This window comes from Bos indicus, chromosome 2 (genome assembly GCF_029378745.1).
Source record: "Bos indicus isolate NIAB-ARS_2022 breed Sahiwal x Tharparkar chromosome 2, NIAB-ARS_B.indTharparkar_mat_pri_1.0, whole genome shotgun sequence".
In the NCBI taxonomy this organism is placed as follows: Eukaryota; Metazoa; Chordata; class Mammalia; order Artiodactyla; family Bovidae; genus Bos; species Bos indicus.
The window spans coordinates 129843250-129867101 of record NC_091761.1 but is presented as its reverse complement, the minus strand read 5'-3'; the positions used below and the strand labels follow the sequence as shown (position 1 = coordinate 129867101).

Below are 23852 nucleotides of genomic sequence, written 5' to 3'. Positions count from 1 at the left end.
GGGGCTCCGGGCGCGCGCGCGGGCCGGTGGGGCTGCCGGGGCGCGCGCGGGGGCCCGCGGCCCGGCTGGGCTCCCCCCGCGCTCGCGGCTCAGGTGGGCCGCGCCCAGCGCTGGCGGAGCCCGGGTCCCCGTTCTGCCCGGGCTGGATGGCTCATTCTGCTGGCTGCGCGGTGGCGGCGGCTGTGTGTGCGCCGCGCCTCGCCGCTCCCCCCCGGCCCCCCGAGCCCGGGGCGCGCGCTCCCGCCCGGGCCGCCCGGGCCCCGCGGCGCCGCGGCCCGAGGCCCCGGGAAGCGCAGCCATGGCTCTGCGGAGGCTGGGGGCCGCGCTGCTGCTGTTGCCGCTGCTCGCCGCCGTGGAAGGTGAGCGGGCGGGCGGGCGGCCGGGCGATGGGGGCGGGGAGCGGCCGGGCACTGGCGGCCGCCGGCGCCCACCTCCGCCCCGCGGCCCCGCAAAGTTTGCCCCGGGGCTCGCGCCGGGCGCAGGTGGCCGCGGGTAGGTGTGTCCGGCCGCGCCGGGAGGCGCGGGCCCCGCGGGCGCCCGGGAGCGGCGGGCGCTGATTGACTGTGCCAGGAGGAGGCAAAGGGACCATCTTGCCGAGGCTTTGTAGCCAGCCCGGCGAGCGCCGCCCAGGGCCGAGGGGCTGCCCACGCGCGCTCGCCGCCCCCGGCCCGGGCACCCCACTGCGCGCCGGCCTGGCCTTGCTCGGCACCGGGTGGAGGGGCGCCGGCCGGGGGGTGGGGAGGCCCGGAGAGCAGTCGGGGCTGGAAAGTTTGGCAGGGAGCGGAGGGAGGCAGGCACCGCGACTGGTCCGGGGTGGGGGTTCCCGGTCCGCGGCCCCGGGATGGGGTCGGAGCCCCGAAGAGGGGGGACTGGCAGAGTGGAAGTGAGCGCGGCAGCACCCCGCGCCGGTGCCTGCCCATCGCCCGCGGCGTACAATGGGGTCCCCTCCCCTGGAGGACTGCGGGGGGGATGGGTCCGTGGGCATCTCTGGGCCGCGCGGGGTCTCCGGGCACCCCTGCCGGCCACCGCCCCGCTGGCGGCAGAGCTCAGCGTGGCTGCTGGAGCCCCGGGAACTCTCCAGCTGCCGCCAGGGCCGGACCAGATGCTCTTGCCATGTGTTGGCCTTGGCCAGGGTCGCTGGGCCCTCTCCCCCATGGCCTCGTGTGTCGGTCCCACCCGACCCCCAAGGAAACAGGGCGGCTGCCCAGTCTCCCGAACCAGCTTGCTCTGGAGGGAAAGTTAGTGGGGTCTGGGTGTGTCCCCCAGAAATGGCCAAGCCTGTGGGGCAAGAAATGAACGTGAATAATGGTTCTCATGTGTACTGCACTTTACAGTTTTCAACCCGCTTTACAGTTCATGAAGTACTTTGCACTATATGCAAAGTACTGTGGTTTACAACGTGCGGCACAGTTGACAAGGTGCTTGAAGCTTTACGAAGTGCTTTCCCACCCGCAATTTTGTTGGATTCCCCAAAATAAGCCTTCCAGGGAATCCAGATGGGTTAGAGTCTTTAACTTCCTTTTACTAGAAAGGGAAACCAAGGCCCAGAAAAGCCAGTGCTTCGGGCCTTGGCCCTTGGGTGATAAAAATAGAATGGGGGTCTGGAGTCTGGGAAGCTTGTGCTCTGTTCATTTTGGTGGGTCTTCCCGTCCCTAAACAGGCTACCTTCTCCAGGATTCTGCCACCTTAGGCCCGAGGGGTACCCTCATCTTGGGCCATTTGGGGGTGATGCGAAGCCCCTTTCCCTCTTGCAGCTCAAAAAACCCAAAAAAACCAAACCCAAAAATAACCCGATGGAACCAGGCATGGAGCCTGCAGACTCTGGGAAAGGATGGATGGGGGATCCCATGCGATAACTTTAGTTTCTGTCTCAGTAATGAGTGCTTTAGTGACCACAGTTCAGGGGGTGGAGGGGGTGTCCCTGGATGGCAGCCATAGTTTCTGGCACGGAAGCAGCTGTCCCAAGGCTCCCGGAGGGTTTGACGGCTGCCTGAGGTTTCCCAGCGTGGGGCCCCTGGGGCACCAGGGTGCCACGAGCCCTGGGTGTGCAGGGCAGCCCTGAGACCTGGCTGCTGGCGGGAGCTCCCTGGAATAGGGCTGAGGTACCACTTATTAGCTCTGGCTTTGGGGAAATGACTCATGCATTGGCCCGCTATACATTGGGATGTTTACAGTATTATGGGGAGCTTGGCATAAATATTGCTCTTTGGGTTGTAGTCAGCGGTGCTGGAGGGGAAGAAAATTGGCCCCTCTCGCGTTGGAAAAGGCCCTGGGTGTGTTTTTAATTACCGGGGTGGGGGGGGTAGATGGAAGGGCCACGTCTATCCAGGCCTGGCCCTGGCGGGGGGCGGTCAGAATCTGGTGGGCTCTGGCCAGAGTGGACCCTGGGCCCTGGACACAGGGCTGATCAGCTGCTGACGTCCCAGGAGGGCGTGGCGGCGTGGGCTGCCACTTGGGGGCAGACTGGGAGGCGGGCTGCAGTGGGCATCCCGAACCTTGCTTCAGGCTCTTCCTTTCTCCCTGCATACTCTGGAGTCTAGTCCATTAGGCGTTAAGAAGGAGCCGGCCTAACGGAGGGGGAGATGGTGTGAGGTGGAGGTCAGAGGCCTGGCTTCTCACTTACTCGGGGACCACTAGACCAGCTCCCTGCCCTACAGGGAGCTCAGTTTCCCTGAGTCCAGAATGTTCGACCTAGCCTCCTAGGATTCACATGCACCCTCCTTGCCTTCCCTGAGCCTCAGTGTTCTCATCTGCCAAGTGAGGGTAATCATGCTGGTCCTGCCTGTCTCACAGGCATGTCTGTGAGATTCAGACCAGATAATGGATGGGAAGAAGTCACCTTGAAGATCTGCGTGGCCTCTGGGGGATGGAACATGGGCAGTGCTGCTCGTGACACAACCCTGAAGAGACAGGAGCCTCCAGGGAGCAGGACAGACTGTGGAAGCAGACCTGAAGCCCGGGGTGATGAGGGAGCAGCCCTCGGGTCTCCTGGTACCCAGAGATGTGCAGCCGCCACTCCTGGCCCATCCCCCTCTTCCTACCCAGTAGTAACCATGCTGTCCTGAGCGTTAAGGTCTAGAAAATTCCCAGCCTTTGAGAGAGGAGACAGGATGTGTGTAGTTTCTGGGGGTGGGGAGGGCGGCACTAGTGGTAAAGAACCCGCCTGCCAATTCAGGAGACGTAAGAGATGCGGGTTCGATCCCTGGGTGGGGGAAGATCCCCTGGAGAAGGAAATGGCAACCCACTCCAGTATTCTTGCCTGGAGAATCCCACAGACAGAGGAGCCTGGTGGGCTATGGTTCTTAGGGTCGCAAAGAGTCAAACACGACTGAAGCGACTTAGCACACAGCATGGGGGCTAGGTTAGGATGGCAAGCTTAGTATCTCCCCAAACCGTGAGACCCCCCCACAAAAGAAACCTAAGTCTGGAGCATCTGGATGCTTTGAGGGGATGGTAGTGCCCACGGGGTTGTGTCCAACAGGAGAAGAGATCATTGGTGGACCAGCTGCTAGTGAAAGTCGCTCAGTCGTGCCCGATTGTATAGTCCATGGAATTCTCCAGGCCAGAATATTGGAGTGGGTATCCTTTCCCTCCTCCAGGGGGTCTTCCCAACCCAGGGATCGAACCCAGGTCTCCCACATTGCAGGCGGATTCTTTACCAGCTGAGCCACCAGGGAGGTCTGGACCAGCCACTAGGTGGAATCCAAAAGTTGAAGTCTAGAGAAAATCCATCTCCTCTGCACATTTGTTCTTTTTTTTTTCCTGAAGATTTTTTAATATAGGCCACTTGTGAAGTCTTTATTGAATTGGTTGCGGTATTGCTTCCACTGTATCTTTTGGTTTTCTGGCCATAAGGCGCGTGGGATCTCAGCTCTGCTCCCAGGGATCGAACTGGCACCACTTGCATTGGAAGGCAAAGTCTTAACCACTGGACTGCCAGTGAAGTCCCTGTACATTCATTCTTTTGGTTTCCAAATATTTATGGAGCGTGTTTTCTAGCTGGTGTGGTGCTGGGCCCTGGGGCGGGCAGGGAGACGGGACAAACTGACAGGGAAGCCGTTGGCAAGGTACAATGTGATAAGTGTGTCCCGGGTCCTGCCAGGAGGCAGTCGTGCGCCACCTGCGGGAGCAGCAGCCATGTAGGATGGAAGCCAGTTACTTTGTCATTTATAGCTTTATTCTTTGCCTCATTTTCTTACTTCCTGTTCTCCCTGCCTCGAAACTTTCTCAGCCACCTGTCATATTAATGAACTGTGTTCCCAAAAAGCTAAGGAGGTTGAGTTTGGGACCGAGAGGAGGCAAAGTCTTGGCCTGGAAGAAGGAACAGCGTGTGTAAAGACCTGGAGACACGATGATTGGAGTGTGATACTTGGGTGTATCTGAGGGAGACGGATATTAACGGCAGCAAGGGGGGATTAGGCTGAGAAGTTTGGGCTTGATGCTTAGGGCACTGGGGAGCCACTGAAGGTTCTTGAGCCACAGGGGACTTGGCCAGATTTGTTTGTGGAAAGATCACTAGCTTCCAGTGTGTGGGAATCTTCAGATGGGCTACAACCTGTCCTGTACAGTAAAGAAAAGGCCAGCTTGTCTGTTCCCGGCTAGGCTGTGAGCTCCCTGAGGGAGCTCAGTTTTGTGTCCATGGTGGTAATAAAAAGAAAGTGAGGTCTCTCAGTCATGTCCAACTCTTTGCGACCCCATGGGCTGTAGCCCACCAGGCTCCTCTGTCCATGGAATTTTCCAGGCAAGAGTGGGTTGCCATTTCCTTCTCCAGGGGATCTTCCCAACCCAGAGATCAAACCCGGGTCTCCCGCATTGCAGGCAGATGCTTTACCATCTGAGCCACCAGGGAAGCCCACTAGTAGTAAAACAGATCTCTGTTCAAATGCTGCTCCCAGAGGCCTTCCCTGATTACCTGCTCTAACACAGACTCAGTTCAGACACGTTCTATCCCTCCTGTTTTGTCGTACTTCAGAATACCCACTGCCATCTGAAATGGTATCAAAGACTTGTTGCTTTCCTTGTTTAGTGTCCGTCTTGCCCACTAGACCGTAAACTCCAAGAGATGAGAGGGTTTTTCTAAATTTATTTTTTTTAATTTAAAAATTTTAATTATTTTTTGGCTACACTAGACAGCCTACGGGATCTTTGTCTCCCCCACTGGGGATCAAACCCATGGCCCCCACAGTGGAAGCGTGAAGTCCTAACCTCTGGTCTGCCAGGGAAGTCCTGAGGTTTTTGTTTTCCCTGTTTGCTGCGGCAGCCGGGTGCCCTGAACTGAACCCAGTCACCCGGTGCCCTGAACTGAAAGGAACTAAGGAATGCTGAATGAATGAATGAATGAGTGTGGAGTGAACAAACAAATGAATACATTATATTGTGCTATACAGTAAGTGTCGGGAGAATGATACAGAGACGAAGGAGGGAGTCCCTCTGGCCGGGGAGATGAAGGAAATCTTCCCAGAGGGAGAAGCAGAGGGCAGATGTGAGCAGAGATACAGAATGCAGGAAGATGTGTGGGGATAATAACGAGATCAGTTCAGCCAGAGCTGAGGATTCAAATGGACCGGCGGCAGCTCTGTGCCAAGCAAGTCCACTCCTTACGGGGTCGAGGGAGACTGCCCGCCCCTTCCCCCCATGCACGTCTTGTACTGTCCCACCCCCAGCCCAGCCCTCTGCTGGGCCCACCTCTCGGGCATTACCTATCTAAGATCCAGCGACCTTCAGTGGGATTAATTTAGAATTGGTTTTCCTTTTATGTTTATTTCTCCTGCTTCTCATTTTTAAAGGAGGCTGCTTTCATGTATTCGTCTTAGCCAGGAAATCAGGGCTTAGATTTAAAGCCCGAATGCTGTAGAATTCAAAAGCAAGTTGACTTATTCATTTATTCCTCCATCCATCCATATGTTTTAAAAGAGTCGCCAGGCACCCTCTTCATGTCAGGTGCTGGGTGGGGAGAAAGGATTCCAACTTCAGTGGGAAACAAGGGTGGCCAACTTCCAGGACCCTGTGGGGCAGAGAAAAGGCACAGCCTTTCTGGGCAATCAGACCTGGGTCCAAACCCCCCAGCCCTGCACACTGTGTGTGCCCTGGGCAAGGAGCTGGACTCCCATTTCCTGAGGGGTTCCTGGGGACACTCACACAAAGTGTCAGGCACACGATGGGGGAGGAAGAGGGGAAGGGATGGTTAGGGAGTTTGGGATGGACATGTACACGCTGCTTTGTTTAAAACAGATAACCGACCGACGAGGACCTACAGGGAGCTCTGTTCGATGTTACGTCACAGCCTGGATGGGAGGGGAGTTTGGGGGAGAATGGATACATGTATGTGTATGGCTGAGTCCCTTTGCTGTCCACCTGAAAGTATGACAACATTATTCATCGGCTGTACCCCAATATAAAATAGAGTCAAAAAAAAAAAGAAGTGTCAGGTACTTGTCTGTGTAGAGGTTGTTCTCAGCCCCTCCAAAGTCCTTGTCCTTGGAGTGAATGCCTGTGATCGGTGATAGCTGTGTCCTAATTCACTTCCCCTCTTTCTGGCATTTAGACTGTTCAGTCCACAAACCAAACTTCAGTGTCTCCCCCAACCCAGCACACAGACTCCCAACTGCTCCCGCCTTGGGATGGCGACCCCCCAAGTGTGAGCAGGCCCAGAGCCCCATCTCTGCCTCTTTCTTCAGGGCTCTGTCGGGGGAAAATACTTGCTTCTTACCATGGCAGGGAATTGGAAGAGGGGCTCTCAACTGGGGTCCACAGGCCTTAGTTATGGGACCCTGGGATCACCCTGAAATTATAATAGAATGTTGGCTGTGACCATAGATTTTCCTAGGAAGCGGGGTCTTAGCTTTCAGAAGATTCTCAAAACAGTTGTGAAAACACAGGCCCATACCCAGGCTCCCAGTGAGGGGGTTTGAATCCTTGGTTGGTCCTGAGACCCCACTGCCAGCTCCCTCTGCCCTGCCATGGCCCCAGACCCTCCCAGGGGGCGGGGGTTGTCCTTCCTAATGCCTTTGGCCGCCTCCACTTCATCAAGGTTCTGCATCAACCCCAAAGCCAGGGTGGGGGCAGGTTGTCTGGGCAGCTTGCCGGGGACTCCGCAAGGCCGAGGGTCACAGCTGGTCAGCTTGGCCTGCCCAGAGCTTACCTATGAGCTTAGGGTGGAGGTTGGACCCCTGCAGGCAGAGAGATCCATAAAGGAAGGGGCTGAGGATAGAACTGGCCGGTGACAGGAGGCCTGGGCTGGACAAGGGAGGGGGTGCCCTGCTCCCTCTGAGGGTGGAGGGGTGAGACCAGGAGAGCCTCCAGGCAGTGGCAGACCCGGTCTGCACCTCTGACCAAAGCCCCATCCCATCCTGTGGCCTGGCCTGCTTGCCTGACTTTGCTGGAGATTTGATAGATCCAGCTGGAGCCCAGGGATCAGTAACTTTTAACTCTCTTCCCAGGTCTTTCCGTTGGGCAGGTGGGGACTCCTGGGAAAGAGGAAGAGAAACCTCAGCAGGAAACTGGAAAAGGCCAAAACGAAGTGAAGTCAGTCTGAGTTAGTGCCCACCAGCCCAGGCCGCCGGCCTGCTGGTGAACGGAAGGAGACTTGGTAGGGGGAGGGCAGGGCAGGGCAGGGCAGAATGTTTGCACACCTCTCAGGGATGGGGTGGGCCATTGATCTGACAGCACCTGGAAGCTTCCTGATTGGGATCAACTGTCTGATAAGGCTGCCTTGAAAGCATTTTAGGGTTTTAGGGCCTTTTAAAGCAGGTGCCTTCCGGATGGTGGAGAGGAGACACCTGTCTCCCAAGTGCCTCTGTATCACCTGCAGCGAGGGGCTTGCTTAGACCACCTTAGCCTGGGCCGTGCTCAGTGAGCTTCCTGGAGCTATCTGGAGCCCTGCCGAAGCCCCCTCAGGATAGGGGTATCCTCAGGGAAGAGACCTTGTCTGCTCTGTGCCCTTGAGCAAGCGGTGTGCTGTCTGAGCCTCAGTTTGCTGATCCGTAAACTGGGGATACTGCCTGTCGGAGGCTCGTAGTGAGGGTTAAATGAGGTCCCGTATACAGCGGCCAGCAGAGCAGCCTGGTCTGCGGCCCTGCCGGTGTTTATCCGTTGTCAGGACTGTGAAATGTCCACACCCTTGTTCCCCGCCAGACTACTTGCTCCTGTCTTTGAAATCCCAGAGCCCTTTGGCCAAACCCTGACCACTGTCTTGTTCCGTAAACAGCAGAGCCTAGGGGTCACAAGGATGTCTGGAGTCAGGCTGCCTGTGTGTCCTCTGGTCGGTTATTTAACCTCTCTGAGCCCTGCTTCCCTCACTTCTTTTTTTTTTTTTAAGGCCACTTTCTATTTATTAAATAAATGCCTACCAAGCTCCATGTGTTTCACATACAGATATATCATTCAGTCCTCATGACTGCCCTGTGAGGTAGATCTTTTTGTCCCCATTTCACTGGAGCTTAGGTTATCTGCCCAAGCCCCCTCCCTTCTCAAGTAGTGAAGGATTTGATGTTGGGACTTCTGGAGTCCACTTGTCCCCTCTAGTTGAATTTAGGTGAGCTCTCAGAGAATATGTGTTTTCTTTTTTTTTTTGTTTAGTATAAATTTATTTATTTTAATTGGAGGCTAATTACTTTATAATATTGTGTTGGTTTTGCCATACATCAACATGAATCTGCCACGGGTGTACATCCTGAACCCCCCTCCCACCTCCCTCCCCATCCCATCCCTCTGGATCATCCCAGTGCACCAGCCCTGAGCATCCTGTATCATGCATGGAACCTGGACTGGTGACTCATTTCATATATGAAATTATACATGTTTCAATGCCATTCTCCCAAATCATCCCACCCTCGCCCTCTCCCACGGAATCCAAAAGACTGTTCTATACATCTGTGTCTCTTTTGCTGTCTCACATACAGGGTTATCATTACCATCTTTCTAAATTCCATATATATGCGTTAGTATACTGTATTGGTGTTTTTCTTTCTGGCCTACTTCACGCTGTATAATAGGCTCCAGTTTCATCCACCTCATTAGAACTGATTCAAATGTATTCTTTTTAATGGCTGAGTAATACTCCATTGTGTATATGTACCACAGCTTTCTTGTCCATTTGTCTGCCGATGGACATCTAGGTTGCTTCCATGTCCTGGTTATTAGTTCCTGAGGTGGCTATGATGCATGAATGGGTTAGTCCATGAAAGATGAATCTGCATTTGTAACTGAATGTGTATCTTGCATGTGATGAGTGCACAGTAATATTAACTGTGGCTGTTATTTCTCAAAACCAGTGGGAAACTGCATTCAGAGTAGGGGGATGTGGGTGCCGTTTTACTCGAGGACTCTGTCTGCAGCTCTCCCCCCATCCCTCTTCACTTCACCCCAGGAAAAAGCCAAAGATACAGAGTTGAGTTCTATCTGACTCTTGCTGAGTAGTTGAGAGCTCCCTCCAGCCTGCCTCTTTGCTTCCCATGCAGGTTTTGCACAAGAGCCCATCCCCCCTCCAAGTCAGCCTCCCTTAACCCCAGGAAAGGGACAGGATCTTCTATCGCTGCGACTTCATTCTTGACCCTTGGCCTCCCAGCCACCAACTTCCATGAAAAAGTGAAAATGTTAGTTGCTCAGTCGTGTCCAACTCTTTGCAACCCATGAACTGTAGCCCGCCAGGCTCCTCTGTCCATAGCATTCTCCAGGCCAAGAATATTGGGGTGGGTTGCCATTCCCTTCTCCAGGGGATCTTCCCAACCCAGGGATTGAACCTGCATTGCAAGAATCTGCATTGCAGGCAGATTCTTTACTACCTTGAACTACCAGGGAATTCACACCAACGTCCATACATGATAATAAAAATAGCCAGATGCTCTGCTTAAAGACATTGTATTGGGTTGGCCAAAAAGTTTGTTTGGGTTTTCCATTAACAGGTTATGGAAAAACCCAAATGCACTTTTTGGCCAACCCCATATACGTCATCTCACACAACCACCTCAACAGCTGCCCTGGTGGTGTTATTATTGTGCCCATTTTACAGATGTGGAAACTGAAACTCAGAAAGCAACTAGCCCAAGGAGGGAGCAGGAGGCAGGGATTCGAACCCAGGTCTGGAGGACGTTGAAGCTCCTGCTCTGCACCACCGCCTTCCAGCAGCCTCTGGAATGTACCTCTCAGCTCAGAGAAAAGGCTTGGCTCTGACGAGGGTCTCCAAGGCAGCCATCCAGCCTCTGACTCCATCAACATCCTGAGATAATGCAAGTGGGAGGGTTCTGGAACTCACAAACCTGCCATAAAAAAGCAATCGCTGTCATAATGGTCAGAATAATGTTGTTCTAACTTAGACAAATCGGGTGTTAACTCATTACATTGTGAGGGGTGCCTCCACAGAGAACAGAGGCTGTGGAACAGTCACAGGGCCATTTGTAGCTGGTGTTTCTAAACCCATTAGCTCATTGGGTTTTCACAGCAACCCTATGAGTGGGCAGGAACCATGGGGCCCATTTTAGAGATGAGGAAACTGAGACCTGGGGGAATAAGGCGACTTGTTGGAGGGCAGTGGCCAGACCATGCGTGAAGCCCAAGGCGGGTCTCAATGGCTCAGAGATCCTCAATTCAATTTGAATTCCTAGCCAACATTTAAAAATCAGGAGAGTTTACAGAGAAATCCTGTTTCTGGCTTTGTAAGAAGTCAGACAATCTGGCTTCTCTAGGCCCACATTCCCACATGGCCACAGTTGGCTGGAGCCAAATAGTGACTGCCTCTTCAGACGAGCACGTGAACGTGGGCTGGGGGGGGCGGGGAGCTCTCCATCGGCTTGCGTCACACATTTGTGTTACTTGCCTGGGTCCTGCAGGGTTCAAGTTTGCCTTCTAGATCCGCCCCGCATCTCCTGTTGGTGGTGGTGGTGTTTAGCCTCTAGTCTCTCTTGCGATCAGGAGTAAATTGCTTCTCCTCCCCAGGCTTTGGCTACCTCTTCTCTCAAATGAGGGGGTAGGGCTCAGTGGTTTCGGAGGCTCCTTCCAGCTCTGGGATTGCATGCCCGGTGGCAGGCTCCAGGCAAGGGGGGGAGAGCTAGACAGAGGCCAGGGCTCTGCCCCCAGGACGTGTATCAGTTATCCATTGCTGCCTAATAAGCCACCCCAAAACGTACTGTCTCAATACAACAGTGATGTATTATTCTTCCTGATTCAGTGGAGTGGCCGGGTGCAGCTGGGCATTTATTCTGCTCCATGTGGTGTCAGCTTGGATCACTCTTGAGCTTGCACTCAGCTGGGCTGTGCTGGAAGGTCTCCCGTGGCCTCTCCTGCATCTCTGAGGCCCTGGTAGGGAGGGTGGGAAGGCCCCCCTGCCTCGCCCCCTCCCCGTTCAAGATTGCTCACCCGTCACTAGTCTAGACCGAGCTTTCCACAGCGGCTAGCTCCCAAGAGGGTAAAGAGGAAACCGGAAGACTCCTTGAGGCCTGGACTGTGATGTCACAAAACATCACCCCTGCAGTCGGAGCAAGTCACAGAGCCATCTCAGATGCATCCCAGGCCTCCTCATCCAGTTCAGAGACTGGGGGGATATACGCTGGGCTCAGTTTTCTGTTCAGTCTTTCAAAGGAAGCACCGTGTGCTGCGAACGGTCTAATACACAGCATTCGCCTGTGTGTTGCCCCTGGTCCTCAGCGTGTCTTTGGAGGTGATGCTCGGCCCCCAAACACCCACTTCACCGTGTACACACATCTCGTGTTCCGGGCCGACCTGTGGTCCAAACGTAGCTTCAGCAACCCCCTCCCTCCCTCTTTTTTTTTTGGCCTCACTGGTCTTTGTTGCGGTGTGTGAGCTTTTCTCTAGCTGTGGTGTCCGGGCTCCCTAGTTAAGGTGCACACACTCTCTAGTTGCGATGCACACGTCCTTTGGCTGTAACGTGCAGGCTCTCTAGTTGACGGCATGCAGGTTCTCTAGTTGTGATGTGCAGTCTGTTTGCGGTGTGTGGACTTAGTTGCCTGGTGGCATGTGGGATCTTAATTCCCCGAGCAGCAATCGAACCTGCATCCCTTGCATTTGAAGGCAGATCCTTAACCACTGGACCCACCAGGGAAGTCCCTCAGCCCCTTAATGGGAGGCGGCTTTCTGTTTAGTGACAGCAGGTATAGGCCGGTAACCACACTGAGGGACAGTCCACCCCAGGGAGTTTCTAGTCCCGCACAGGGTGTGGGTAACAGGGAGCCAGAAACCTCTTGCCCTGCCTGCTCTCCGTCCTGTCCCACCGCTGCACTGACTTCCTGTGCTGTCCACTGCCCCGGAGAGAACAGCGACCCTCCACTTCACCATGTCCCCTGCCCAGCACGAGGCCTGGCTCATGATATGCACTGAATAGATGTTTGAGCCATAAAGTGAAAGTGAAAGTCGCTCAGTTGTGTTCAGCTCTTTGCAACTCCGTGGACTACACAATCCATGGAATTCTCCAGGCCTAGGGATACTGATACTGCAGTGGGTAGCCTTTCCCTTCTCCAGGGGACTTTTCCCAACCCAGGGGTAGAATCCAGGTCTTCCGCATTGTAGGTGGATTCTTTACCAGCTGAGCCACAAGGGGAGCCATGGTAGCCCAAGTCATAGCTATTCAGGATCAGGCGTGAGAAGGAGGCCCTGGGCTGGTAGGAATGAGTTTGGAGGATGGGGCTAAGAAACCCTTGTGGCCTGGGGCAGGTCACTTCACCCCTCTGGGCCTCGGTTTTCTCATCAGTAAATAGGGGATCATGATTTAACCACCTCAGAAGGCCATGTCAAGGAGCATCTGTGTTCTTCATTCAACTATAAAAGAACATGTAAACTAAGATCCTAGAAGCTGTGCAGTCCAGAGAAAAAAGAAATCCTTTGACACAATGCTATAAGTCAACTCTACTTAAATAACATTTTATAAAGTGAAAAAACAAACAAAAGAACCTGTAATGAGGTGACTGGTCTGTCACCCCCGCCCTGACTGGGGGCCACCATAAGAGCGGGGAAGCGCTGGAGAAAACCGAAATGTCTGAAGGCATTGGTTGGCCAGTTGCTGTCAGACCTGAGTTGGGACTACAGGTCGGCACAGGGAGATATGTGCACGTGGTGAAGTGTTGAAGACCATAAGCAACACATAAGCGAGTTTTATTGTCAAACAGTTAAGCAGAAAATGGGGTTGCTGACTGAATAGGAATCAAGCCTACACAGATAATACAGACACAGTCCTTCTGATACACCATAGTCTCTCTTTTATTTTTAGAAAAAGCTAAAAATGTGTTTGGGTATGTCTCTTGTTTGCACAAGGGAAGCTGAATTATTATTTGGGGCTTTAGTTTTGTTACTCAACGCCTAAGTCTTAGTCTTTTAATAAGTGAGTTAATGCTGCTCATGTTTATTGATGTAATGGATGTGTTGGGTCTCAACTCTGTTGTGATATTTTTTGGGGTTGGCCAGACGAACTTTTTGGCTGACCCAGTGTGATGATATGTACTTTATTTGCTGCACTTCTTTTTCTACAAGATGTGCATTCTTTACTCTGGTTTATTTAAATGTGCTAGGTATTTAGGAAGGTTCATGGTTTTGTTCCGGTGGTCACCTTTGTACTTATGCCTTCTTCCACAGTGTCTAATATGCTGTTATAGCATCCAGTGTATTGTTTCTAGAATTTCCATTTATGTCTTTTTTATATAGCCCTTGTCTCTACTGACAGAGAAGGCAATGGCACCCAACTCCAGTACTCTTGCCTGGAAAATCCCATAGACAGAGGGGCCTGGTAGGCTGCAGTCCATGGGGTCGCTAAGAGTCGGGCACGACTGAGCAACTTCCCTTTCCCTTTCCCTTGTCTCTACTGAGCAGATTCAGTCTTTTCCTTCTTGAACTTATTAAACAGAGTTATAGTAAAATAAATTAACAACCGACCAAATCCTAAGAGTCCTGGCCAGAGACCCTAGACTCTTGAGTTGGCCAGGTTGTTAATGGATATTTGACAGACAGCAGTGTGCCCAGGAGGGTACATATCTTGTCTAAAGAAAGCAAGTGGGACTTCCCTGGTGGTCCAGTGGTTCGGATTCCACACTGCCACTGTATGGACATTGGTTCAGTCCCTGGTCAGGGAACTAAAACCCTGCATGCCACATGGCACAGCCAAAAACATAATAATAATAACATAAAGAAGGCAGGTGCTACCCACTCTTGACCATCTTGTTGTGCAGGGATTGGGGCTCAGTTTTGCCAGAACTTCTGGTTTGCAAAGTTCTGACATTTATGGAAAAACTTGTTGTTAAATGTTTGCTCAACTCTAAAATACAGTCCTGGCCAATCTAAGTCATATTTGTTGGCTGAATTGGGCTCAGGAGCTGGCAGTTTCAAGCTCTAGTTGAGGTGTTTTGGACAGAGAAATAGCAAGGGCATTTTTACCTCCATTTGACTGATGAAGAAATTGAGGTTCAGGGGGCTGTAGTGACGTACCCAAGGCTACACAGCTGGGAGCCACAGGCTTCCCCGGTGGCGCAGTGGTAAAGAATCCGCCTGCCAAAGCAGGAGATGCGAAAGACGCAGTTCTGGTCCCTGGGTCGGGAAGATCCCCTGGAGGAAGAAATGGCAACCCACTCCAGGATTCTTGCCTGGAGAATCCCATGGACAGAGGAGCCTGGCGGGCTACAGTCCCATAGGGTTGCAAAGAGTCAGATATGACTCAGCATGCACACACGCACGTGCACACACACACACACACACACACACACACACACCGCTGGTAAGCAGTGACATTGTCAGAAGTGCCTCTTAATCTTAAACTGGAGAGTCTTCCTGGAACTTCCCTCCATGGCTTCTGTTTCCTGCCTTCCAGGACAATCCAGGAGCAGAAGCTCCTTCTGGCAGGCATCTACGCTATTTAAAGGCAGAGAGCATGTCTTCCTTCCGTTTTCTTCTTCGTGGCCAGAGTTGGTGCAATGGGAGGTGTGTGTTCTTGAAGTAGAACCTCTGGCTCTAAAACTTACAAACAGCCTGACCTTGGCCCTTTTAGAAAAATTTAATTATATTTGGCCATGCTGGGTCTTTGTTGTAGTGTGGGGCTCTCTCTAGCTGCACTGCACAGACTTCCATTTGCGGTGGCTTCTCTCGCGGTGGATCACGGACTCTAGGCGTGCGGGCTTCCTGAGTTGCGGCCCACAGGCTGTAGAGTGCGTGGGCTTTGTTGCCCCATGGCAGGTAGAATCTGAGTTCCCGGAACAGGGATTGAACCCACGTCCCCTCCAGTGGCAGGCGGATTCTTAACCACTGGACCTCCAGGCAAATCCCAGGCCTCGGCCCCTTTTAACTTAGTTACCTCTTTGAGCCTCAGTTTCTTCCGTGGTAAACTGGAGTTAGGAAAGTTTCACAGAAGGCGACTTCCACGATGCTTGTCGAGGAACAGCCAGGCGGAGAAGTGGCAAGGCAGGCAGGCATTCTGGGCAAACAGCAGGACAGCATCTGCAGAGATCCGAAGGGGAGGCCCCGGAGCGCGTGGTGTCTTTGGGAGCTGGAAAGAGGCCTGTGCGGCTGAGAACCGGGCACGCCAAGCACTGGGGCGGGGTGCAAGCTGCCTGGGCCCAGCAGGCAGAGAGCGTGGGGTCAGCACTCCCATTATGGCGACGACATATGTCCACAGCACCAACTTGTCACTTGGCCTGAGTCCATGGGAAGCCGGAAGGACAAAAAGCATCTGAACGTGTAAGTGGGGAGAAAGCGGCTTAGCGCACAGTGGGATGCGTCCCGCCTGAATGGGGGCTTCTCCGCCTCTCGCGGGGAGGCAGAGCCTGGGAACAGCCCCGGCCAGAGCCTGCGGGGCCTTTCTGGAACCCACGAAAGGCCATGTGGCCCAGGGAGTCTGTTCGAGTCAGGGCCCCAGGGCGGGATGTCTTCGAGAGCCTGTCCCCGTCAGTGTCAGCTGTCACTCCCCACGGCTTCAAATGGCAACTCCTGCCGCTCTCAGGAGAACAGTCGGACGCGCTCCCTAGATACCAAGGAGGCCCTGATGCTGGGTGTTCCGGGGCCGCCCCGGAGCTCAGCCCCACACCAGCAAAGCACAGGGCTCCTTCTGAATGGCCTCTGCTGGAGTTGAATGGGTTCCGATGAGGCCCGGCCCCTTTTGGCCTGGGTCCAGGGACACAGGCGAGTCAGGAGATGCTGGGGCAAGATCCTGGACTCTGGAGATAGTCAGGCTGTCCACATCCTGGCTCCTCCACTCACTAGCTGTGTCACCTTGGGTAGGTCATTTCCTGCTCAGCCTTGGCTTCTTATCTGGCAACTGAGGATAATATCACCTACTACATCATGTTGTTTCAGAAATTTAAAAACAAAAACAGGTGTTTTTGAAAAGCAAGTGTTTACCCAACCTCTCAGCCTCAGTTTCTCAGCAGTTCAATGATTGATAATAATAGCAATAATTAAAACAGTGTTCAGTCGTGTCTGACTCTTTGCAGCCCCATGGGCTATAGCCCACCAGGCTCCTCTGTCCTTGGAATTTTCCAAGCAAGAATACTTTCGTGGGCTGCCATTTCCTACTCCAAGGGATCATCCTGACCCAGGGACGGAACCCACATCTGCTGCATTGGCAGGCGAATTCTTTACCACTGAGCCACCAGGGAAGCCCGTCCTTTACCTAGATTCAACATTGGTGAACATTTTGCCATATTTGTATCCCTTTTTGTATGACAGTACCTGTATGTGTGTATTTTTTTTTCTGAACCATTTGAACATAAATTGCTGATATGGGCAAAGAACTAACGTTGACTGAGAATTGATACGTATAGGTCTAAGGCCGACTTTCTTAACCACCATCTTAGATCACTTTGCCTGGCACACAGTAGGACTTGAAAATTGGTAGCACTTGGGAGGAATAGCTGGTATTGCCTACAGCTGACCAGGGAATCCCCCTGCATTACCTCATTCAGTCCTCCCTGTAGCCTAGGAGGAAACTGTTAGCGGTGTCTTCCAGTGGCTGAGGCTCTGCACTCCCAATGCAGGGTGCCCAGGTTCAATCCCTGGTCAGGGAACTAGATCCCACATGCCACAGCTAAGAGCTTTCGTGCTGCAACTAAGGATCCTGCACGGTGCAGCAAAGATGCCACAGCGAGCATCAGAGATCCCACACGAGGCAACAAAGACCCAGCCCAGCTAGCTAGCCAAATAAATAAGGCTCCATAAATAAGACTCAAAAATTAAGTAACTTAGAGCAAAATGGGAGGTTGGGATTTACACCTGTGTCTGCTTGACAGCAGATCCTGCCGCACAAAACTTTAGGGACCCGCTTTCCTCCCATCAGGTCTGCCCTTATTGTAGCCACCAGGGCGGCACATGGCAACTTTGCTCCCAGCAGTAGATGAACACAGGCCTTTCTCTCTGGGAATCAAGAGGGCATTATTATAGAGGCATGTGGACTTGGAAAAATTGGGGACTGGCCCAGGGTCCAAGTTAACTAGGTAATTATGAGGACTCAGGCCTTGGGATTTCTAGAATCCAGCATATTTGTTGCCCCTTGCCTGGATGCCCTTTTCACCTTCTTTCTCTGGCTGCTCTTTAAGACCAAGCTCGAGTGTCTCCTGCCTGAAGCCTGCTTTGACCTCTCTGACCCCTTCCCTGTCTGCGTGTAGAGTTGGACTGCCCTCGGTGACCGCTGTGTTCTCAGTGGCACCTTGATACATACCTCTTTTATATCGCCTCGGTTAGACCGTACAGGGCTTCCCTGGTGGCTCAGAGGTTAAAGCGTCTGCCTCCAACGTGGGAGACCCAGGTTCAACCCCTGGGTCGGGAAGATCCCCTGGAGAAGGAAATGGCAACCCACTCCAGTACTCTTGCCTGGAGAATCCCATGGACGGAGAAGCCTGGTAGGCTACAGTCCACAGGGTTGCAAAAAGTCGGACATGACTGAGCGACTTCACTTTAGACTGTACTGGGTACTGCATCAGCATGTCTGGTTTACCTGGGAGATCCTCAGTCATACTGGTTGAACAGAGTACAGTTGGAGAGGTAAATAGCTGAGCAGTTGGATAGGAGCTTGAGTGATTGATGGCTGGTTGGATAGAGGATGAGTGCATGGGTAATTGCATGGATTGGATGGTTGGGTCAGTAATGGGCACGTTGATAGATGGATCGAGAGAGAAAGAGAGCAAAGGATGGTTTTATGGCAACTGAGTGGATTGGATGGGTGGAGAGATGGTTGGATGGGTGGAGGGGTGATAGATGGATCGAGAGAGAGAGAGCAAAGGATGGTTTTATGGCAACTGAGTGGATTGGATGGGTGGAGAGATGGTTGGATGGGTGGAGGGGTGATAGATGGATCGAGAGAGAGAGAGCAAAGGATGGTTTTATGGCAACTGAGTGGATTGGATGGGTGGAGAGATGGTTGGATGGGTGGAGGGGTTGGGATGGATGGACGGATGGATAATAGCAAAATTGTTGCACATTTTAGATGGTTGGATAAATGAATGGAAGAATGAACAAACCTGAAAACCCAGAATGCATTTCTCCCCCTCAGATTCTCTTTGGCATCTAGATTGTGATATTTCCTTTTTCTCCACTTTCGGGACTTAAAAAAAGAGCTGGCAAACTGCACACTCCCCAGGTTTGGAGGAACCTTCTGAGCCTTTGACTGTGGATTTGCCAACGCTTCTGCACTGGGGAGTTCCACAGAAGTTGGCCCCCAAAGTGAATTTCTGTAAAATAAATCCCATTTTCCCATTGACTTGGCTCACACTTTTGGAGCTGTGTTCCTGCTGTCAGGGGCTGGTGCTCTTAGAGGCTGGTGACAGGTGGGGAAAGAGTTGGAACTCCCGGGGGCATCAGCTGCCCTGAGCTTCCACTTGCTCAACCTTGAGAGCAGCCTGATGCTGGCCAGGAGCACAGGAGCTTGGAGCCAGGGGAACAGATTTGGCATCTGTTCCCAGAAACCTCAGCTGCCAGTGGGATGCTGTGCTGCTAGACTTCTGGGAGAGCACGCTCAGTCTCCTCCAGGCTTATCTGTTTCCATTCATCTGTCCGTACGTCCTTTCTTCTCGCCCACAGTCCTAGCTTCTTTCCTTCTCCCCATCCATCCGTCCTTTCATACTATCTGTTCATTCAGTAGTCATTTATGAAAGCCTCCAGTATGCTGGGACATAGAGAGGAATTAATCAGAACTGACATTCTCAGGCACTTCCCTGGTGGTCCAGTGGTTGGGGACCCACTTTGCGGTGTGGAAGACGCGGGTTTAGTCCTTGGTCAAGGAACTAAGATCCCATATGCCCCAGTGAAAGATCTCACACGATGCAGCTAAGACTCAATACAATAAATAAAAATGTTTAAAAAAAAAAGGAAGAACTGACATTCTCATGTCAAGGAGTGACATCCCAACAGAGGGATCGGTGACTTCTCCTTCCTATTCCTTCTTTTCCATCTCTTCTTTCCCTTCACCTTCCCTTCTCTTTCTCCTCTTTCTCTTCCGTCATCAGCATCAGGAAAAGGAAATGGCAACCCACTCCAGTGTTCTTGCCTGGAGAATCCCAGGGATGGGGGAGCCTGGTGGGCTGCCGTCTATGGGGTCGCACAGAGTCGGACACGACTGAAGCAACTTAGCAGCAGCAGCATCATAGCAACTGCTCACCACTGAGTCCCTGTCAAGTACTAGGTACTATACTGGCTGCTCTTCTGACACATTCTTATTTATTCCCCTCAACAACCCTGGATCATAGTTATTAACACTGATTTTGCTGATAAAAACGCAGGTTCAGAGATGTTCAGTGATGTGATATATAGGGTGTGAGATGGAATATTGTTTACTGCAAAGGGGAAATGTCTTCCAGCCTGGGTTGGTGGAAGGCATGTTTAGCCCAGTAGGATTTGTGACACACAGTCAATGGAATGGAGAACATTCTTAGCAGAGGGGACAGCTTGAGCAGAGGCCGAGAGGCTGGAGCAGGGCAGGTTTGTAGAAACCACGTGCTAAGCGCATGCTAAGTCGTTTCGGTCGTGTCCGACTCCTTGCAACACTGTAGACTGTCGCCTGCCAGGCTTCCTCTGTCCTTGGAGATTCTCCAGGCAAGAATACTGGAGTGGGTTGCCATGCCCTCCTCCAGGGGATCTTCCCGCCCCAGGGATCAAACTCGAGTCTCTTATGTCTCCCACATTGACTGACAGGTGGGTTTTTTTTTTTACCACTAGCGCCACCTGGGAAGCCCTGTAAAAACCACAGTGAATGAAAATGTATGAAAGAAAGAAAAGGGAGATGAAGCTCTGGGAGAAGGTTTGAACCAGGGAAGCAGGGCCTCGAGTGACAAGCTGTGGTGTTCGAACTTGATACTGGAGGCAATAGGAAGCCATGGGAGGAAATCAAAAGCAGGGACGGGTTCAGGGGCCGTGGAGCTGATGGCGGGGGACGATCGAGTGCGGGAGAGGCGGGCAGGGAGGGGCTGTATGGGTCTGACCCGGAGGATTAAACCATACCCTGGGTGCAAGCGAATCTTGTCCAGCCAGCTCCTCTGGTTGTGCGAGGGGCCAGGATGTAAGGAACGCACTGGGAAGGGGGCCAGAATGGTGGGGCCCATGGCAGAGTGAGGGGCTTCCCTGATAGCTCAGTTGGTAAAGAATCCGCCTGCAGTGCAAGAGACCCTGGTTCAATTCCTGGGTCACAGAGATCCACTGGAGAAGGGATAGGCTACCCACTCCAGTATTCTTGGGGTTCCCTTGCGGCTCGGCTGGTAAAGAATCTGCCTGCAATGCGGGAGATTTGGGTTCAATCCCTGGGTTGGGAAGATCCCCTGGAGAAGGGAAAGGCTACCCACTCCAGTATTCTGGCCTGGAGAATTCCATGGACTGTATAGTCCATGGGGTCACAAAGAGTCGGGCATGACTGAGTGACTTTCACTTCACTTCATGGCAGAGGGAACATGTCTGCCTGGCCCCTGCTCCCCTTCCAGAAGCCCTCTAGCTTCTCCAGAGAGCCAGTCCCAGCCCACCCACTTCACCCCTCAGTGCCAGGGAAGGGTTGTGGGCACCTTGCGAGGGCTCAGCAATCCCACAGAGCCTGTACAATCCAGGCAGCACACCAGGAGCCATCCCAGGATGCAAAATACTAGAGCCAGACGTGGGGAAACTGAGGCCCAGAAGGGGCCTACCCTTGCCTGAGGTCTCAGTAGGCCCATTGAAGGCCAGGAACTAGGTCTGTAGCCGCTAAAAGTCTTTCCAAGGGAGAGAAGACCTTTAAAGCCAGTGGTTCCCTTTTCTAGCTGTAGAGACTTGGATAAATTATTTAACATCTGCCTCTAGCCCTTCTGAGAATAACATGGGATAAAAATAAATAATGGACATCTAAAAAATGACTTAACCATTCCAGCCTTCAGCTTTCCTTTCTGTCAACTGGCAGGAATATTAACGAGAAAAACAAAACATCATTTAGTCATTGTCCTCCCTGTAAGAATGTAAGCTTCATGAAGGCAGGATTTTTTTAAAATTTTACGCAAATAATTTTAAAAATTTGTTACAATGTTGTTGTGTTGGTTTCTGCCATAAAATGAAAGTCAGCCGTAATTATACATACATCCCCTCCCTCTCGAGCCTCCGTCCCCTCCCCCATCCCATCCCGCCAATCATCTCAGAGCGCCTGACTAGGCTCCCTGTGCGACTTTGACTCTTGTTTGCAAGTACCCCCCATGCATCCTGGGAAATAGTGGTGCTTGGGAATGAATGAATGAATGAATGAATGGAGGACTAGCCATCATGTATGAGCTTCCTACAGGGCACCAGGCACATAGTCCTTTACGTGTCAAATCCTTCTTAGTCCTAACAACAACCCCATGGAGTGGGTGTGATTGTCCCTACTCTACAGATGGGGAACTGAAGCTTATATGGGGGCTTCCCAGTGGCGCTACACTGCCACTGTAGGAGACAGAAGAGACGTGCGTTCCATCCCAGGCTCAGGAAGATCCCCTGGAGGAGGACATGGCAACCCACACCAGGATTCTTGCCTGGAGAATCCCATGGACGGAGACTATAGTCGGTCAGTTCTGTCGCTCAGTTCTGTCGCTCAGTTCCATCTGACTCTGTGTGACCCCATGGACTGCAGCACACCAGGCTTCCCTGTCCATCACAAACTCCTGGAGCTTACTCAAACTCACGTCCATCGAGTTGGTGATGCCATCCAATCATCTCATCCTCTGCCATCCCTTTTTCCTCCTGTCTTCAATCTTTCCCAGCATCAGGGTCTTTTCCAATGAGTCAGTTTTTCGCATCAGGTGGTCAAAGTATTGGAGTTTCAGCTTCAGCATCAGTCCTTCCAATGAACACCCAGGACTGATTTCCTTTAGGATGGACTGGTTGGATCTCCTTGCAGTCCAAGGGACTCTCAAGAGTCTTCTCCAACACCACAGTTTAAAAGCATCAATTCTTAGGCACTCAGCTTTCTTTATAGTCCAGCTCTCACATCCATACATGACTACTGGAAAAACCATAGCTTTGACTAGACGGACCTTTGTTGACAAAGTAATGTCTCTGCTTTTCAACATGCTGTCTAGGTTGGTCAGAGCTTTGCTTCCAAGGAGCAAGCGTCTTTTATTTTCATGGCTGCAGTTGCCATCTGCAGTGATTTTGGAGCCCCAAAATATGAAGTCTGTCACTGTTTCCATTGTTTCCCCATCTATATGCCATGAAGTGATGGAACTGGATGCCATGATCTTAGTTTTTTGAATGTTGAGTTTTAAGCCAACTTTTTCACTCTCTTCTTTCACTTTCATCAAGAGGCTCTTTAGCTCCTCTTCACTTTCTGCCATAAGGGTGGTGTCATCTGCATATCTGAGGTTATTGATATTTCCCCCAGCAATCTTGATTCCAGCTTGTGCTTCATCCAGCCCAGCATTTCTCATGATGTGCTCTGCATATAAGTTAAATAAGCAGGGTGACAATATAGAGCCTTGACATACTCCTTTCCCAATTTGGAACCAGTCCATTGTTCCATGTCTGGTTCTAAGTGTTGCTTCTTGAGCTGCATACAGATTTCTCATGAGGCAAGTAAGATGGTCTGATATTCCCATCTCTTGAAGAATTTTTCATAGTTTATTGTGATCCACACAGTCAAAGGCTTTGGTGTAGTCAATAAAGCAGAAGTAGGACTATAAAGAAAACTGAGCGCCTAAGAATTGATGCTTTTGAACTGTGGTGTTGGAGAAGATTTGAGAGTCCCTTGGACTGCAAGGAGATCCAACCAGTCCATCCTAAAGGAAATCAGTCCTGAATATTCATTGGAAGGACTGATGCTGAAGCTGAAACTCCAATACTTTGGCCACCTGATGCGAAGAACTGACTCATTGAAAAAGACTCTGATGCTGGGAAAGATTGAAGGCAGGAGGAGAAGGGGACAACAGAGGATGAGATGGTCAGATGGCATCACCGACTCAATGGACATGAGTTTGAGTAAACTCCGGGGGTTGGTGATGGACAAGGAGGCCTGGCGTGCTACAGTCCATAGGGGTCACAAAGAGACGGACATGACTGAGTGACTGAACTGAACTGATCTGAACTGAGATGTTTTTCTGGAACTCTCTTGCCTTTTCAATGATCCAGCAGATGTTGGCAATTTGATCTCTGGTTCCTCTGCCTTTTCTAAATCCAGCAGGAACATCTGGAAGTTCTCGGTTCACATACTGTTGAAGCCTGGCTTGGAGAATTTTGAGCATTACTTTGCTAGCATGTGAGATGAGTGCAATTGTGCAGTAGTTTGAGCATTCTTTGGCATTGCCTTTCTTTGGGATTGGAATGACAACTGACCTTTTCCAGTCCTGTGGCCGCTGCTGAGTTTTCCAAATTTGCTGGCATACTGAGTGCAGCGCTTTCACAGCATCACCTTTTAGGATTTGAAAGAACTCAGCTGGAATTCCATCACCTCCACT

At 52.0% G+C, this 23852-nt stretch overlaps 1 protein-coding gene across 2 annotated transcripts in view; it reads left to right on the top strand.

The window, feature by feature from the left end:
• Positions 1 to 228: 228 nt before the first annotated feature.
• The window catches only part of EPHB2 (EPH receptor B2), a 219629-nt gene continuing 196005 nt past the window's right edge, over positions 229 to 23852 (top strand). The window contains exon 1 of one of the 2 annotated variants that reach the window (XM_070776966.1): positions 229 to 359. In XM_070776966.1, coding sequence (XP_070633067.1) covers positions 299 to 359 — 61 coding nt within the window. In that variant the 5' untranslated portion in view covers positions 229 to 298. The remainder of the gene's footprint in view (positions 360 to 23852) is intronic. The other variant, XM_070776974.1, reaches the window with a different exon arrangement.